Genomic DNA, 17,033 nt, shown 5'->3' with positions numbered 1-17,033 from the left:
TTCTTTCAATCGGTATATCTATCCTTCCTTATCCATTTTATGTCCTATTCTACTACTCCTTATATGAAAATTGTGCTGGCATCTCAGTTTTATCAAAGGGTAGTTTGGATTGGTATATTTTTTGCAGTTTATGGATATACCTTGATTAACGGCCCAAATTAATAATCAATTTAAGCTATAATTTGTCCTACCCTTCCTAACAACGTTGCTTGTCAAAAACTTTGTTTGACAAATAACAATGTTGCTTAGTAACTTATCGACAGATAGCAGAGATTGGTTACTATTATTGATTGGGCAGTTAATCGACAGAACTTAAAATATTACCGGATATCAGTATTATTTAGGAATTTGAGTATTTCATATCATTTAGAAGTTAATTTGAATTTTGATTAATTTAGTTATCAATAAAAAGCTAATGGGGCCGATTCTCTAGTACACAATCTCTAAACTAAACTAAATTAACAGGTCTAAATCTAGTGCTTTCCTTTTCCGCGAGCAACATTATAAAAGGGATAGCAATAGATTTAGACGTGATATTTTAGTTTAGTTTAGAGATTGTGTACAAAGGAATTAGCCACAATATATATTTAAATTTTATACATAAATACTTAGATATTCACTTTATTGGGGTATATTTATTACACTGGCATACAAATTGATTCATTTAGTCATCAATAAAAAGGAAGTTTATATCGCTCATGAGCAGTTTACCAGATTCTCAGAGCTGGCTGTTGTATTTCGTGAACCGTAATAGGTAGAGTTGAACTATTTTGTAAAAGTGGTATGCTTGTACGATGGTACGGAACCCTTTGTATGCGGATCCGACTCACATTTGACCGATTTTTACTCATTATCTCTATTGTTGCTCGTAAATATAGTTTTTATTTTATTTGTATTTAATTATACTGGTAAGTTGAGAATCTGGTGAATTATGAATCTTGTAAACTGCTCATGAAGCGGTATATATGTATTTATGTATTAACTTTTTTGTGGTATGTATACGAAGATTCATTTAGTTTACAATAAAAAGGCAATATATTATATTTATGTATTAACTTTATTGGGGTATATTTATTACACTGGCGTACAATTAACAAAATCTCACTATCGGGTTTTATTAAAATTCTTAACATTATCTATGTAAAATTATAAATAAATACCACATTTCTGTGACGCATTGGCACTCCTTAAACGCTATTTGCAATACCTGCTGTAATTCCTTGAAAATAATATAGGAATCGAGCAATTTAGACGGATAGTTTATATTCTGTTTGTCATAACTCATAACACGATTTCAAGCCTACCTACTACACAATTAGTAGTAAAATATACCCTCGCATTCATAAAAATTCAAACTTTGTCTCTGTTTTGGCATGTTACTTGGAATTTCAATGGTTTATTGTTTGAATTTTTATGAACGAAGGGGGCGGAGAATATAAAACTAACAAAAACCTAAGCGGCAAAGTTTTGGTTTTGGACGCGATTCGTAATATGCACACTTTTGAACATTATTTCGTTTTGGTAAAATATTAAAATAAATAAATAAATGGAATGTTTCAACAAATAATACGCGGTACTTACAGACTAGATAAAATAATATTAAAAACAATTTTAATACGTCATTTATTTTAATAGTCTTTGATTGGTTATCATAGCGGCAGAAATTAAAAGGATCAATCTATCAGTAAACTGTCGATAAGTTACGTCCGGTTTCAATATCAAATCTCAATATATAAAAGGAAAAGATGACTAACTGACTGATCTATCAACGCACAGCCCAAACTACTGGACGGATCGGGCTGAAATTTGGCATGCAGATAGCTGTTATGACGTAGGCATCTGCTAAGAAAGGATTTTTGAAAATACAATTCCTAAAGAGGTGAAACAGGGGTTTGAAATTTGTGTAGTACACGCGGGCAAAGTCGCGAGCATAAGCTAGTCTATTTATAATCAGTTTATATTATATTACGTAACAGCAACGTTATTTGTCAAAAATTCTATAGTATATTTTAATAAATAATAACTGCTAAGTAACTTATCCACAGATTAGAGATAGATTGGATATTGAAACCGGATATCAGAAGTAAAAATTTTGACAACAGCTAATAAAAAAAATAGCAGCCATTGCTAAGCTATCGACAGATTACATACATATAGAAAGACAAATAAAATCGTTATATTAATCGTGGTACCAGTTATCTACATTATAATATTTCGTTAAACCACGAAATAAGCTTAAAATCATTAATATAGATGTTTTATTAATTTCGGCCGTGAGCAGGCGTTAACTTGCAGAATTCAACGACAAGCTTACTTTGTTACTTACACCAAATCCAAATAATTTAGCAAAGTAAGGTGTTTATCTACTAAAAAATTAAATAGTCAAGCTATATGTAATCTGTCGATAAGTTACTTTTGACAAATAACGTTTCTACAGCTTATCGATAGATTACAGATAGGATTGATTATTTTATAGTTTCGGCCTTTAGTCGGCCACATCTATTGAAGCAGAGCTCAAACATGGACGGGAGCAGATTGTGACCAATTTCATTTGTAAGGAGCACTGAGCAAAGTTCATTTTGAAAATTTAAACTAGACTCCCCACAATATATGACATTCGATGGGCCAATAGTTTAACGACGGAAATTAATAATTATCTCTGTCGATAAGTTACTTAGCAACACTGGCATTTGTCACAAAAGCTACTAAGTAACTTATCGACAGATAAAGAGAATTAATTTCGGCCGTAAATAAACTATCCGCCAATTTATAGCTTTAAGTCTGCGGCCCAGCTGGAAGCGGGTGCGTCCTGCGGGGCGGCGAACGGGTGCGACTCGCACTCGACACTCGACTCGTAAATCTCGCGATTATTGCTGTCAAAGTCCGGCTAGAGAGAGAGACGGCAATCGCCACAAAGCAAAAGAACTATCGCATTGCTACTGCAACGTTCAACGTAATCATCTCGCCCGCGCCGCTCTCGATAGGATGCGTCCGTGCGTCTTCGTTCCAATTTCTTGTAAATATTAACCGTTCTACACGCCGGCCGCCCCGCAGGACGCACCCGCTCCGAGCTGGGCCGCAGACAGTCTATTTTACGAGGGAACTAAAGGGGGGCATAATTAAAAATATTAGTTGTAAAATATGCACCTTGCATAAAATAACAGCTTAAAGCCATAAAAATAAACCGCATCGTCAATGACTATCTATCGTAAATATAAAAAAAAATAACAGGCTATATTAACAGTACTATAAAGCTACAAGATGGCAAGATTGAGCGCAGATTAAACAGCAATACATACTACGTGGCCGGGAACTTACAACTAATGGCGAGTTATTAAGAGCGTTTCGCTACCATAGACTACATAACTAGCAGTTGAGTACTAAAAATGGGTGGACTGAATGTGGGTAGTGCAGATTATATTGCGTTCCATACAGTTTTCGACACAGCAGTTGTTTCCAGCAGGATTTTTAGCACGAAATAAGCTTGAATAATTAGGAGCACAGGGCAAAGCCTGAGCACACCTTCGAACCGAGCACTCTTTCAACTTTCGGGGTGTTCTGGCATCTGAATACTTTTATTAAACGGGCTAATTTTTCGACTTTCATTATTGACGAAAAAAGTGTCATGTTAACAAATTCCCATTACAAAACCTCAAAAGGTCTATACGATTGAAGACAAATCGGTCCTAAAGCACATGCTTAGTATCCCTACATAAAATTGCATGCTAATAGGCAGAATTTGGCTGTACCTTGTTGTTTTTGTAACATCTCAACTGTTTACCCAGATTCGCAATTAAGAAATTTGAATTGAATTGCTACATCTAAATTGGATTGTTTTTCTTATAATAATAATTATATATATTATATACAGTATACACCTTACCTATTTTTGAATTTTTAGTTATATCATAGACGGAAAGAAGTTTGGCAGTAACGGTCCAAAAATTCAAATGATACAAGATTTGAAACGCAATATAAGCTCAACTCCGCAATTTTGGCTCAAGCTGCAGTATTTTGTACAGCAAATAATTATTTTTGGCTAACTTTTAATAATTTTTCTATTTTAAAATTTTCGAGATGGATTCATAGATATGTACTGATCCTGTAAACTTTACTACGGACTAAATAGGAAAATGGCAAATAGACTACAATGAAATCAATATTGGACAGCTTTAGACGTGAATTTTCATTAGAAGTTTAGAATATTTCTCAAAACACTTGATAGATTACTTGAAATGACTAAAGTTGGTTTGAAATGTATTGTTTAGTTTGCAACTACAATCAGAATTATTAATACTAATATTAGTCTTTAAAATTATGGATTGTCTACTTCCAATATTATGTCGTCTTTTAATGACAAACTACACCTACCTTCACTTCACAAAATATCTATGTAATTGGCTTCCTTTTCTCTACAAGATCTTAAATGAAAATGTCTTGCCACATTTTAACTACTATAAAGGCTAACTAACAATACCAATTAGGTAACGGCCGAAATTAATACATTAATCAATCCTATATGTAATCTGTCGGTAATACTTCAACGTTGTTATTTGTCAAAAACTACGGCGTTTATTGACAACTAACAACGTCGCCAAGTAACTTATCGAAATATTTATGGATAGAGTGATACTTATTATTAATTTCGGCCGCAAAACTAAATGAAACCTACGAGTTTAACTCAGCTGAGAAAATAAGTTTGTAAGGAATACTTCGCACCATCACTAGATAAGTAATAAAATCACCATCACTTGGTAAGTAGTCTAATCTGAACACGAGGCGTAGACTGTGCAGTCATTGTACTCTGATGAAGATACAAAAACATTTCTTAGCGTTCTTGGTTGTACCTCCAGTTGGTTGGTTGGTTTCTTTTTGTAACCTTTCATTTGTGTTTCTGTGGTGCAATAAAGTATATACATACATACATACATACCTGCACAGACTGTCATGTCGCAACTTCAGATCAGAGTACTTGTGCAATCATTGTACTCTGCATCAGCGCAGACCGCAGTCAAACTAAGCGGAGTTTGCATGTTTGAGCAGATTCAGTAATCAAGACGTTGATATTTGAATGTAGTCTTTATCCAAATGGAATAGAGATGTAAATAGTATTTCAATCGTTAATTTCTAAAACTGCTCAAGCATGCTTACGTCCATCAAGCAGACAGACAAGGGCGGCGATGTACCCCCTATTTGATAAAGAGTGTTGTCTATTACATCAACAAATTATTATAGTCAATAAAATAACAATATCAATAAGTAGGCAATAAAATAAGTAGTTGGTACCTCATCTGACGCTTACAAAGAAAGTTAAATAGGTAGTACCTACCTAGTATTTTCTATGACCCAAATTATTATATAAAACATCTGTCACACTGTGATGGAAAAATTTTTGGTTAACCCTGAGTATGTTTCCATATTAAATGCGCAGTATTTAGGTATATCTGCTACCAATGGCATTGCCATAGATTTATAAATACTCGGTATTACATACAGAAGAACCTAGTAATACCACAGAATAAAAATACATAATACTACCGCTGAATCGCGAACTTAAACAAGTACTCGGTGCGAATTACCGAGTGTGTGTTTAAGTTCAAGATGGTGACAATATCAAACGTATGAGTAACGCCCGTGTGTTCACGCTTCACGTAATTCGTCGTCGAAAGCTAAAGATCATGTTACATGCACTTTATGGTAATACTGTCTTGATCGCGATGTTTGAATCATGATCCTTCAAAAAATGTGGCATGTGGCAATTTCGAAAAATTCTTCCTTATTCCTTGTGTACGTTATAAAGGGGACCTCTGCTCACAGCTTTCAAGGTCAAAGGGTTGGGCGTTGGTGATTAGCACTTTCTATTGGTACCCATGTAGGTATTTAGATATCATGATACATAGTCAAAATAAAAATTTGTCTGGATATTTGGATCACAAGATCGTGGTTACAAATGGCACAGTTGAGTATTGATAGATCAGGATAATCATCTCAACAATAGGAATTCAAAATGCAAATTTGTTAGGAATTGTGTGATCTCAGTACATTGGAGGATCTTGGCACAAATATCGCGATACGAATGTCAATAAATACTGAGCGTGAGACCCCAAGGCCAAGAACGTGAACACGCGCGCAGTTGATTTACAAGAGCAGCGCAGATGGTCGCAGTGTTGGCAACGATGACTGAAGGCAGCGGCGCCCTAGAAGGACGTTTCTTCTGGTAGATTCGACCTGCCCCGTACGTTGCGTGTCTTGTCATATGGCTCAATTCACACCGGGATGCCAGGCGGCGTGGCGAACACTTTCAGTATAAATCAATTTTAAACTTTATCTACACACTTAAAAGACCAGTATCGATTGAGAAGCTCGCGCGGAGGCCCGCGTCGCCTCTAGCAGCCTCGCGGCCATGCGCGTCTTCAGCGGTCCTGCCCGCGGTGTCAAGCGGCCTCGCGTCAATCCAAATAGGCATTTATTCCAAACGCACGGATTCCTTGCCGAATGTAGAAACTAGACTGTTCAAGTAAGCCGGCCGCTACCATCTCGCTGCGAATTGAGCCTAAAGCCAAGCCACGTGAACACGCATGTGGTTTACAAGAGCAGCGCGGAGTGGTCGCGGTGCAGACGGCGACGCGCGCGCAGCGGCGCGGTGGCGAGGATGTCTGACGGCGGCGGCGGCCCGGCTTGTCTCGCGCCGCTTTCCTGGTAGTAGATCTGCGCACCCCCGCACGCCGTGCCCAGGACTACGCTGTCCTCGCTCCTATCGACCAAACACGAAGAGGTTGAGTATTTTTATATATTGAGATTCCACACTGGGCAACGCAAAAAAAACCTTCACAACTTTCGATTGTGTTAGCATAAGTAATAAACACTTCCTATAGCGACATGTACACGAATTAGTAACGTACGTAGTATAGCACTTAGATTTTTGCTTGAGTGAATCTTTTTGACTGTTAAACAGTTTGCTTGATGCTTGAGACAAGCATTTATTTACGTGCTTGACGCGTGATTGATGCTATTTTATATTTTTGCTTGACGCGACGTTCGAACAGTGTTCGACACATGAGAAATGTGCCGTTTGCTTGATCAAGCCGCTTGACTAGTGCGTCAAGCAGCTTAACAAATCTACGTGCTTGACGTCACGACGCGTCGAAGATACACAGACTTACCGCAGTATAAACTCGGTGAGGTCGGGCTGCTCCTCAAACTCGTTGTGTATGAAGCCCATGGTGGCGATGTCGAGCGCCGCCCAGGGCCCGCCCTTCTTCACGGTGCCCCAGTCAGGGTCGAGCACCAGGTAGCTGTAGTCGAACGCGTCTGTTTGCGTCGTCAACGGCTCCATACATTTCTGCTCGATTGGTCCTAGTGCGTTTAGAGACGTCTCCCACTGAAAAAAAAATTCACGATACTAAAGCCAGCTGACAATTTCTAAAAATAATCGCTACCCATACAATAAATGCGAAAGTGTTGGTCTGTCTTTCTTTTTTCATTGTTTATTGGTCTGTCTTTCAATCACGCCGCAACGGATTGACGTGATTTTTTGTATGTACGAGTTTAAGTCCTGGAGAACGACATAGGCTACTTTTTAGGCCGGAAAATCAATTTTTGTCAGTCTGCGAGGTCCAATACAAATATAAATATAAAAATGATTTATTCTGACAGGCCATAACTGGTAAATAATGACCTTTGCAACAGGAAACTATACAAATTTTCGCGAGTTTTTTTTTTCGCGAAAGAATTTTAGTTGACACATGCAACTAAACTTAGTCTAGTGAAAAATTGGTTGAGGGTTCATTGCATTTTTCATTTGTTTCCTGCACGATCAACGATTCTGCTGCGAAGGCGAATAAGTACCTAAGAACATTTTTTTTTGCCCCGATCTACAAGAGGGTTGACTTCAGCAGGAAGGGACATTTCACAGTTCACACATAACAGATGAAACCTGCCCAGAAAGAACAACTTACCAACGAGTTGATAGTATCAGCATCGTTCGCCGCCTCGAGGTCCAGCAGCGCAAGCAGCGCCATATTGTGCATGCCGCTTACGAACAGTGCACACTTCACAGCCTGCGCACTGAACGTGGGCAGTATTTCCAAGTCACTGTCGCTGTCCTCCTCCGAGTCTTCACTTTCTTCATGTCGTTGTTGTTTTGTCCGGCTGATAAGGAAAATATATTACTCTTTAGTCACACGAATTACTATCCTACTTAATATAATAAATGTGAAAATGTGGATGTTTTGATGATTGTTACTCAATCACGCAAAAACTACAGGACGGATTTGGCTGAAATTTGGAATGGAGATAGATTATACCCTGGATTAAAACATAGGCTTCTTTTCATCCCGGAAAATCAAAGAGTTCCCGCGGGATTTTGAAAAACGTAAAACCACGCGGACGAAGTCGCGGGCATCAACTAGTAAATAGTATAAGGTTTTATGCCCAGTGGCTTCTTTTACGTGATATTTGGGTTAAACTTTATCACAGGTTGTTGTGAATTTTCTACAAAATTGATGCAGTATGAGATATAAGATAGGCGTGTGCCTGACGATCATTAGAATAGATTATAGATCAACAATGATGAGGTCTAGGTTGGAGCGCGCTAGCCTACAAGATGCCTATTCACTCTTGCCTTGAAGGTATTTTCGAAGAAGGTTACACGGAAGTCGGAAGGCCATTATTGTCGGGCGTATTTGATGGATCAATAAAAATCGAGATCTGGCTGAGTTTCAGACTGGCTTAGTGTTTGTATGGAGAAGCGATTTAGAATATAACCTTAAAATCGCAACAGCAGTGAAATATTAGTTTTAAATAATTTTAACTTACCTTTCCGAAAATGTGACTTGCTTATCCAAAGCGGGCGTCAGTAACTCTCTCAATTCCAAAGGAGTCATAACTCTACTACTATATCCACTCGATTTATCCGAAAACGCTAAATGGCTTAATTTTTCCATTAAAGGGGTTAATTGTACCCCGGATAATTTCTTTTTTAAACTTATCGCATCCGAATCCGTCCCGACTTGCGTTTCACTACTTTCTGATAAAGATTTGAGAGGTAGCGATAAAGATTTTCGCCTGGACTGGTCAGTTTGTACGGTTTTTGACGAATCTTTCGCCACTTTCTTCGGCGTCCGCTGCGGGGACTTTATCAAATCCGAATCGAAATCTTTGAACTTTTCCTCGTAAAGTTTAAGGTTGAAATTAAACATATTCTCCTCTTTCGTCCTCTGTTTTATACCAGAATAATACTGCTCAAGGTATTGGTTAAATAACGATTCTGATATCGCAACACCGTCGTTTCTGAATACTGGGAATAATGGATCGTTGATAGTCATTGTGTTTTGAGTTTTTTCTTCCGGATCGGATTCGTCGTCGATTTTCGACCGTTTTAATTTCATCTTTGAGGAAGCTCTCGTGGACAATTTTCTGAACGTCTCCTGCAAGTCCGTTACGCTCGCTAACTTTCTTATCGGCTCGGGTTTGTTTATAAAGTGCTCTCCTATACAATTGCTGTCTAAAACTGTTTTGGTGTCCCTTTTTTCTTCTTCCACACCGTTTGTTGTGTTTTCGATGTTTTTGAGCACATCTGGTTCTATGTTTTCCGTTTCGTCTGTGATGCAGTCGGGTTTGTCTGGATTTTGGCATATCGATAACATGTTTCCGTGCAAGCGTTTGAATTCGACCATAGGTGTAGAACAGACACTAGTTTGACCGGTGAAGACTGTTTCGTTTTCTTTTACGTCTTCGTCCAAAGATTTCTGTGTTTTGAAACTGAGGGATAGTTTGTTTGGGCGCGGTCTGGGTTTGTTTGTGAACGGCACAACGTCAGGCATGCTTGGTTTTCTTTGTACGTCTGGGTTTTCCTCTTTATTCGGTGGAGACATCATTGTGTGGTCTTCTTCGGGGACTGCAGTGAAGAGTAGGGACTTGTCCCTTTTCATCCCCGATTGGGGATGATCTCGAACTTTTTCTCGTTCCGCCTCTTGTAACTGCAATAAAATCGTTATATTTTCGCAAGGTCCAAATTCTAAAAATAAACTTCTACCTGCTACTATAACAACTTTGTCGGGATTTCAAATTCTATTCGTTCGCGTAATAAACTGAGTAAACAAATTTTGCAATTTCGTCCTAAATCCAGTTCAAACTAATATTATAAAATGCGCGTGTATCTTTCTGTTTTGTCTGTCTATGACCTACCTTTTCACGGCTCAACTACCTTCACGAAGTTTAGGACAGAGATAAATTCTGGAAGCGGACAAAGGATACTTTTTATCCTGGAAAATCAAATAATTCCTGCGGGATTTTGAAAACTTAGGTCTACCCACGCATCGATTTGTTTGCATTAAAGAAATAGAGAGTGCATTTTTTGGAAAAATCTTATTTAAGTAAATCTAATGGATATTAAAAGAATCTATTACTAGGCAACTGATTGAAGTGTTTCGAATAATTACCTTTTTAAACCGCGCAATAACTTCTTCACCATTTTGATAGAAATCCTGTAACTTATCAGTTTGCTTTTTCAAAGTGTTATAAGTTTTCTTTCCTACGTAAACCACTAATAGTTGAGCCCCTAAAGGTAGAGGTGTGTCGGTTTGCAAGTTTTCGGAGGGAGATTTTATCCGGTACGGGTCCACTACTGTTAAATACGAGGTCAGACTTGGCGGCAGTTGGGTGGAAATTATTCTGAAAAAAAAAGGATTTTTTAATAATCTGTACAGATCAACAGATTCGAACGGTCGAATTTTATTTAATCTATCTGTAATCCGTCGTCAAGTTAACGTTTCAAGCAAAAAAAGTTGGGAGCAGTTGATAAAACTTCGCACCCATTTATGTAAATATACAGGGACTATCAAATTGACGATATCGTCGCTTAAGTTCAGCACAACATAAGTGATTTTTGGCGGTTGTTAAGCACCACGTAAGTAGATACATACGGTTTTAACATTTCGAAGCAATTTGCTAGAATAGAATAGAATATATTTTTATTCAAGTAAACGTAAACGTCATGTGTGCCGTATGCCAGATGAGTTATGGGCAAAATCTGCTTCTTTTTGGACGCCCCAGAATCATCAACGCCAGCGTGGTCGGCCGAGGCGACGTTGGCGTGATGAATTAGATAAATTTACAGTTACGTGGCCTGAAGAGGCACGAAATAGAAAATTGTGGAAGGATCGGAGGGAGGCCTTTGCCCAGACGTGGGACAGCACAGGCTGATTTAGATTAGATTAGATTAGAAACGTAAACGTAAAAAGGACGCGCGGCTGCAGCGCTGCTGCGGCGCTGCTTTGTAAATCCATATAACTTCGATCGATGAACTGATACGCAGCCGCAGCGCGAGTATAGCGCTGCGGCTGCGCTGCTTTGTAAATCCATATAACTTCGATCGATGAACTGATACGCAGCCGCAGCGCGGGTGTAGCGCTGCGGCTGCGCTGCTTTGTAAATCCATATAACTTCGATCGATGAACTGATACGCAGCCGCAGCGCGAGTGTAGCGCTGCGGCTGCGCTGCTTTGTAAATCCATATAACTTCGATCGATGAACTGATACGCAGCCGCAGCGCGGGTGTAGCGCTGCGGCTGCGCTGCTTTGTAAATCCATATAACTTCGATCGATGAACTGATACGCAGCCGCAGCGCGAGTGTAGCGCTGCGGCTGCGCTGCTTTGTAAATCCATATAACTTCGATCGATGAACTGATACGCAGCCGCAGCGCGGGTGTAGCGCTGCGGCTGCGCTGCTTTGTAAATCCATATAACTTCGATCGATGAACTGATACGCAGCCGCAGCGCGAGTGTAGCGCTGCGGCTGCGCTGCTTTGTAAATCCATATAACTTCGATCGATGAACTGATACGCAGCCGCAGCGCGGGTGTAGCGCTGCGGCTGCGCTGCTTTGTAAATCCATATAACTTCGATCGATGAACTGATACGCAGCCGCAGCGCGGGTGTAGCGCTGCGGCTGCGCTGCTTTGTAAATCCATATAACTTCGATCGCTGAACTGATACGCAGCCGCAGCGCGGGTGTAGCGCTGCGGCTGCGCTGCTTTGTAAATCCATATAACTTCGATCGATGAACTGATACGCAGCCGCAGCGCGGGTGTAGCGCTGCGGCTGCGCTGCTTTGTAAATCCATATAACTTCGATCGATGAACTGATACGCAGCCGCAGCGCGGGTGTAGCGCTGCGGCTGCGCTGCTTTGTAAATCCATATAACTTCGATCGATGAACTGATACGCAGCCGCAGCGCGGGTGTAGCGCTGCGGCTGCGCTGCTTTGTAAATCCATATAACTTCGATCGCTGAACTGATACGCAGCCGCAGCGCGGGTGTAGCGCTGCGGCTGCGCTGCTTTGTAAATCCATATAACTTCGATCGATGAACTGATACGCAGCCGCAGCGCGGGTGTAGCGCTGCGGCTGCGCTGCTTTGTAAATCCATATAACTTCGATCGATGAACTGATACGCAGCCGCAGCGCGGGTGTAGCGCTGCAGTCGTGCGTTTTAATATATATATAGCTGTTCGTGCTGATTCACTGATTGACTGACTGACTCACTCATTGATCACCTCTCCTGAACATTTTTGTATGTTTTTTTTTACTGATATATTCGTATAGAAGACAAAAATTCATTCGGAACAAAAATAAAGAGAGAGCTGATGATGGAGGATTTCGGAGACAAGTGAAGAGCACGCTTAAGGTATTGAAGATAGGTGGGGGGTGCTCGAGCAAATGTCATTCGAAACGTCATCCAATTGCCAATGAGCTGAAAAAAAATTCAAAATGGCGAAAAAAAGATGGCCGCCATACAAACTTCGTCGGTGTCTATCTCGGAGAGTATAAAAGATGGAAGAGTAGTTTCTTCGCAAAAGATGATCAAGATCCGAAGGTCTACTCGACGAATAGAAAAAAAATTCAAGATGGCGGAATTGATTTTTCCATAGAAAATGTAGGCAAATAAAGTCCACATTTTGAAAAACTAACGCTGCATGCTCGCGGACCACTTCAGTGGTCCGCGCACCCACGCACCCTACTAGTTTATTTATATGGCGTGCGGATGGTTTATTTATATGGGAATTTAACAGAAAGAATATACCAATAAGGGCACCTACAAATTTGCCACAAAGTGCCGTGCGGAGGCCCTAAAAATCAACCGCACGGTATCCATAACAAGCCAAACCACACAAAACACAGCAATTTTGTTCACTCTCTTGTAAAGTTGTTAATTTTGACTTACGTAGGTATTGTTACTATACTGACATATCAAACATAATATCAAAGACATACCTAGTAAAATAAAAACATATTTACTTGTTATTATAAAGTACGACACCGCCCAATACTCCTTTACTTCTGCGACAGTGCTCCAAAATTTGCATCGACTCCATATACACTGACGTAGCACTCTGAAATAGGAAACAACTACCGATATTATAAAGGCAAAAGTGTTGGCTGGTTTGTCCGTCAAACACACCGCCGTCAGGATTTTTTTTAAATTTTTCTCTCCGTAAGAACCATCCCCGTACTTCAAGGAATATTATGAAAAAGAATTAGCGGAATCGGTTCAGCTGTTCTCGAGATTTGCGATCAGCAACACATTTTGCGATTCATTTTTATATATAGAGATAAGTATAATTTGCCAAGTCGGAATTCTTTTGATTCATACAGCAGGTTATCAGCGTAATGCCATGTTGTAACAAATTATCAAGTCTTTAATTATCAACAATAATGATAAGATACTATACCTATATAAATAAACACTTCAAACTATTCAGGCTACTCGGAAAGTTTTGGGATTATGAGTTTACATCAAAAAGCCACTGTTTGTTGAAACTCGTTATCTCTCGACGGGCAACGAAACATATCTACCAAAGTAAAACTAGGTAGGTAACTAAACTTTTTTAAATTCAAATACATATGTTAGCCCTTGACCGCAATCTCACCTGGTGGTAAGTGATGATGCAGTCTAAGATGGAAGCGGGCTAACCTGGAAACCTGGAAGGGGGATGGCAGTTTTTATTAAACCCATGCCCCTATGGTTTCTACACGGCATCGTACCGGAACGCTAAAACGCTTGGCGGCACGGCTTTGCTAATAGGGTGGTAACTAGCCACGGCCGAAGCCTCCTACCAGACCAGGCCAGAAATGTAGAAATACTAAAATTCCAAACCCCTGCCAGGAATCGAACCCGGGACCTTCCACTAATAAGGCCACTGCGCCAGGGAGGTCGTAAAAATTTATTTTTGTTGACCGATTAGAAAGTGAATAGTAAAATGATAAATTGTTTTTAGTATTTTTAGGGGTCCGTATCTCCAGAGAATAAAAGGAACCCTCATAGGATCACTTCATCACACTCGTCAAGGGAATCAAAACCTATAAGGCTACTTCCCGATGACCTAGAATCATATTTGGCAGGCAGCAATGTCTCACACACACACGAACAGGTTGCTCGCAAAGTTGCGAGTGACGTGATGTTTTTAGGGTTCCGTACCTCAAAAGGAAAAAGAAACCCTTATAGGATCACATCGTTGTCTGTCTGGCTGTCAAGAAAACCAATAGGGTACTTCCCGTTGACCTAAAATCATGAAATTTGGTAGGTAGGTAGGTCTTATAGAACAAGTAAAGGAATAAATCCAAAAACTTAATATAAGTACCTACCTACCTATAGTCCACGACAGGTTGAGATGGCAATCGGGGTATGGGACGGGGGGACGCCCCGCACACCCGCACGTCACCCGCGCTCGCCCGCACCGGGTTAGCGCAGAGGCTCTGTGGCGTATTATACCTACCTACCCACACGTGTATATGTATATAGTAAATACCTGGAGGTAAAAAGTAATTCGTTAATCTTGTTACAGTCACGTTATACAAGTCGCGTGGTTGACAAATACATTCATTGGATTAGGCCTCGGTAAAAAGTTATACGTATGGATTTGTAAACGTTACCATAGGTTAAGTTGTAGGTTTTACAATGCTGCTTAATATTATCTACTTTTTGTCCCATGGAATTTTCAAAAACCTTAATCAACGGGGGCCGCGGGTGTTACTGAATTTAAAAAAATAAGTCATGTTGGAGTTTATCTAAGTATATAAAAGGAAACGGTGACTGACTGACTGACTGAATGATCTATCAACGCACAGCTCAAACTACAAGACGGATCGGGCTGAAATTTGGCATGCAGGTAGCTATTATGACGTAAGCATCCGCCAAGAAAGGATTTATCAAAATTCAACCCTTAAAGGGGTGAAATAGGGGTTTGAAATTTGTGCAGTGCACAAGCTAGTTAGTACAATAAATAAACAATTGAGTTTATAATTTATGGCACTAACCTCTTGATTCTTTAAAACACCTCGATGAAATACGATGGTTTTAAAACAGCTGTTCTGTTTGGCGGCTATTTTAAATACGAACAAGACCTCAGTTACTCTCAAGTTGCGCCTAATGAACGTATACTTCAATTTAGAGTAAGTTACCTTTGGAAGACTCAGCATTGGCACCCGCTGGAATATATGACAGCCGTACTGCAGCACTGGCAGGTAGGTCTCGAAGATCTGGTAGAGTTTCTCCGCCAGCCTCTTCTGGTCCTCCATACTGTCGGCCAGGGCTTGCAGGTCGCCGTGGTACACCTTGATCATTGACGTTAGGAGACTGGCTCGGTTCTTTAGCACCCAGTCGGGAATGTTGCGGTCACTTCCTATTGCCTGGTAAAGAAATGTTAGGTAAATTGGGCAACATATTTAACCACACATTTTAATGTATACCTATAACCAGTGGCGTGCAGGTCATAGAGGCATAAATGCACTGCTTACCCCAGTTGTAATAGCTCAATGCAAATTTTACATTATGACCTGCCAGTAAACAGGTTCCCCTAACTAATGCCTACCCTGGCTTCAAACCCTGTGCACGCCACTGCCTATAACGGGTACATACCACGATTAATTTTTGTTTTTATTTGTCGATATTTCAACCCAATTGCAGGGGTCGTGGTCACGACGGGACTGACGACGGAAGTGACAGTCAGTCCCGTATACCCGGTATACCCTAGGTTTTCTTGACAGACACGACAGACAGACAACAACAAAGTGATCCTATCCTATTCGAGCCTCAATAGTTTAACGGTTAAAGGAGCGGATTGAAATCCGAATTGTCGCCGGTTCAATCCCCACCCGTTGCACTATTGTCGTACCTACTCCTAGTATAAGCTTAACGCTTAGTTGGAGGGAAAAGAGGATTATTAGGCATCATTGGCTAATTTTTTTTTTTAAAAAGGGTTCTTTTTTTCCTTTTGAGGTACGGAACCCTAAATACTTAAATGATATATATATACCACTTACCAGTATGTATCTACCGTATTCTCTGATAATAAACTTTCCGCTCTGCAACGTGATGGCCAGTGGCTGTGAGAAGAGGGACTTGATACAGTGTGCAGCTCCCACCACCTGGACAAAACATTTTTACAATTTAATGTTTTCATGTTTTTTGGTCCGGAAACACAGAAAATTATAGAGAAGAGAACGGGAAGACACCGTAGGCATACTTAGGCGCCATCTCCACCGATGAAAGAAACGCGGCGAAAGATCAGGCAGGTGTTCGAACCTGTCTCGTAACTGGTTACAAACCTACGTGTTTTTGTCTGGTGGAGAGGACATAGGCTACTTTTTATCCCGCAAAATCATACAGTTCCACCGGGATTTTTAAAAACCTAAATCCACGCGAACAAAGTCGCGGGCATCATGCTAGTATTTTATAAGTTGGCCGACTATTACCCACTCGTTAACTTATAAAAATGATGATTTCACACACACACGTAAGACGAGAAAAAAATATCGACTCCACTTTACGTGTAGCGGAACGGACGGACAAAGCGAAACTATGTTACTATACATATTATATATGTTTACTATAGGGTTCCTTGTTTAGTACGGAACCCTAACAAAAAATATGCACGCCGTCAATACGTACTTGAGATAGACGTATTCAAAAATAGGCTTTATGGGGACCTCCCGAGGGAAGAGAAATGCGCGCAGCGTGTATAATTAAAAACTC

The 17,033-nt window shown here is 40.1% G+C and overlaps 1 protein-coding gene across 4 annotated transcripts in view; it reads right to left on the bottom strand.

The window, feature by feature from the left end:
• Window positions 1-1,038: 1,038 nt before the first annotated feature.
• The window catches only part of HPS4 (Hermansky-Pudlak syndrome 4 protein), a 29,413-nt gene continuing 13,418 nt past the window's right edge, over window positions 1,039-17,033 (bottom strand). For 3 of the 4 annotated variants that reach the window (XM_034976160.2, XM_069503215.1, XM_069503214.1), the window contains 8 exons: window positions 16,322-16,426; window positions 15,461-15,688; window positions 13,298-13,392; window positions 10,443-10,674; window positions 8,818-9,980; window positions 7,959-8,151; window positions 7,164-7,381; window positions 1,039-6,754 (listed from right to left, as the gene is read on the bottom strand). In XM_034976160.2, the coding sequence (XP_034832051.1) occupies window positions 6,586-6,754; window positions 7,164-7,381; window positions 7,959-8,151; window positions 8,818-9,980; window positions 10,443-10,674; window positions 13,298-13,392; window positions 15,461-15,688; window positions 16,322-16,426 (2,403 nt within the window). In that variant the 3' untranslated portion in view covers window positions 1,039-6,585. The remainder of the gene's footprint in view (window positions 6,755-7,163; window positions 7,382-7,958; window positions 8,152-8,817; window positions 9,981-10,442; window positions 10,675-13,297; window positions 13,393-15,460; window positions 15,689-16,321; window positions 16,427-17,033) is intronic. The other variant, XR_011237583.1, reaches the window with a different exon arrangement.

The sequence above is a fragment of the Maniola hyperantus genome, chromosome 15 (assembly GCF_902806685.2).
Source record: "Maniola hyperantus chromosome 15, iAphHyp1.2, whole genome shotgun sequence".
In the NCBI taxonomy this organism is placed as follows: Eukaryota; Metazoa; Arthropoda; class Insecta; order Lepidoptera; family Nymphalidae; genus Maniola; species Maniola hyperantus.
This window is presented reverse-complemented; position numbering and strand designations above follow the sequence as displayed.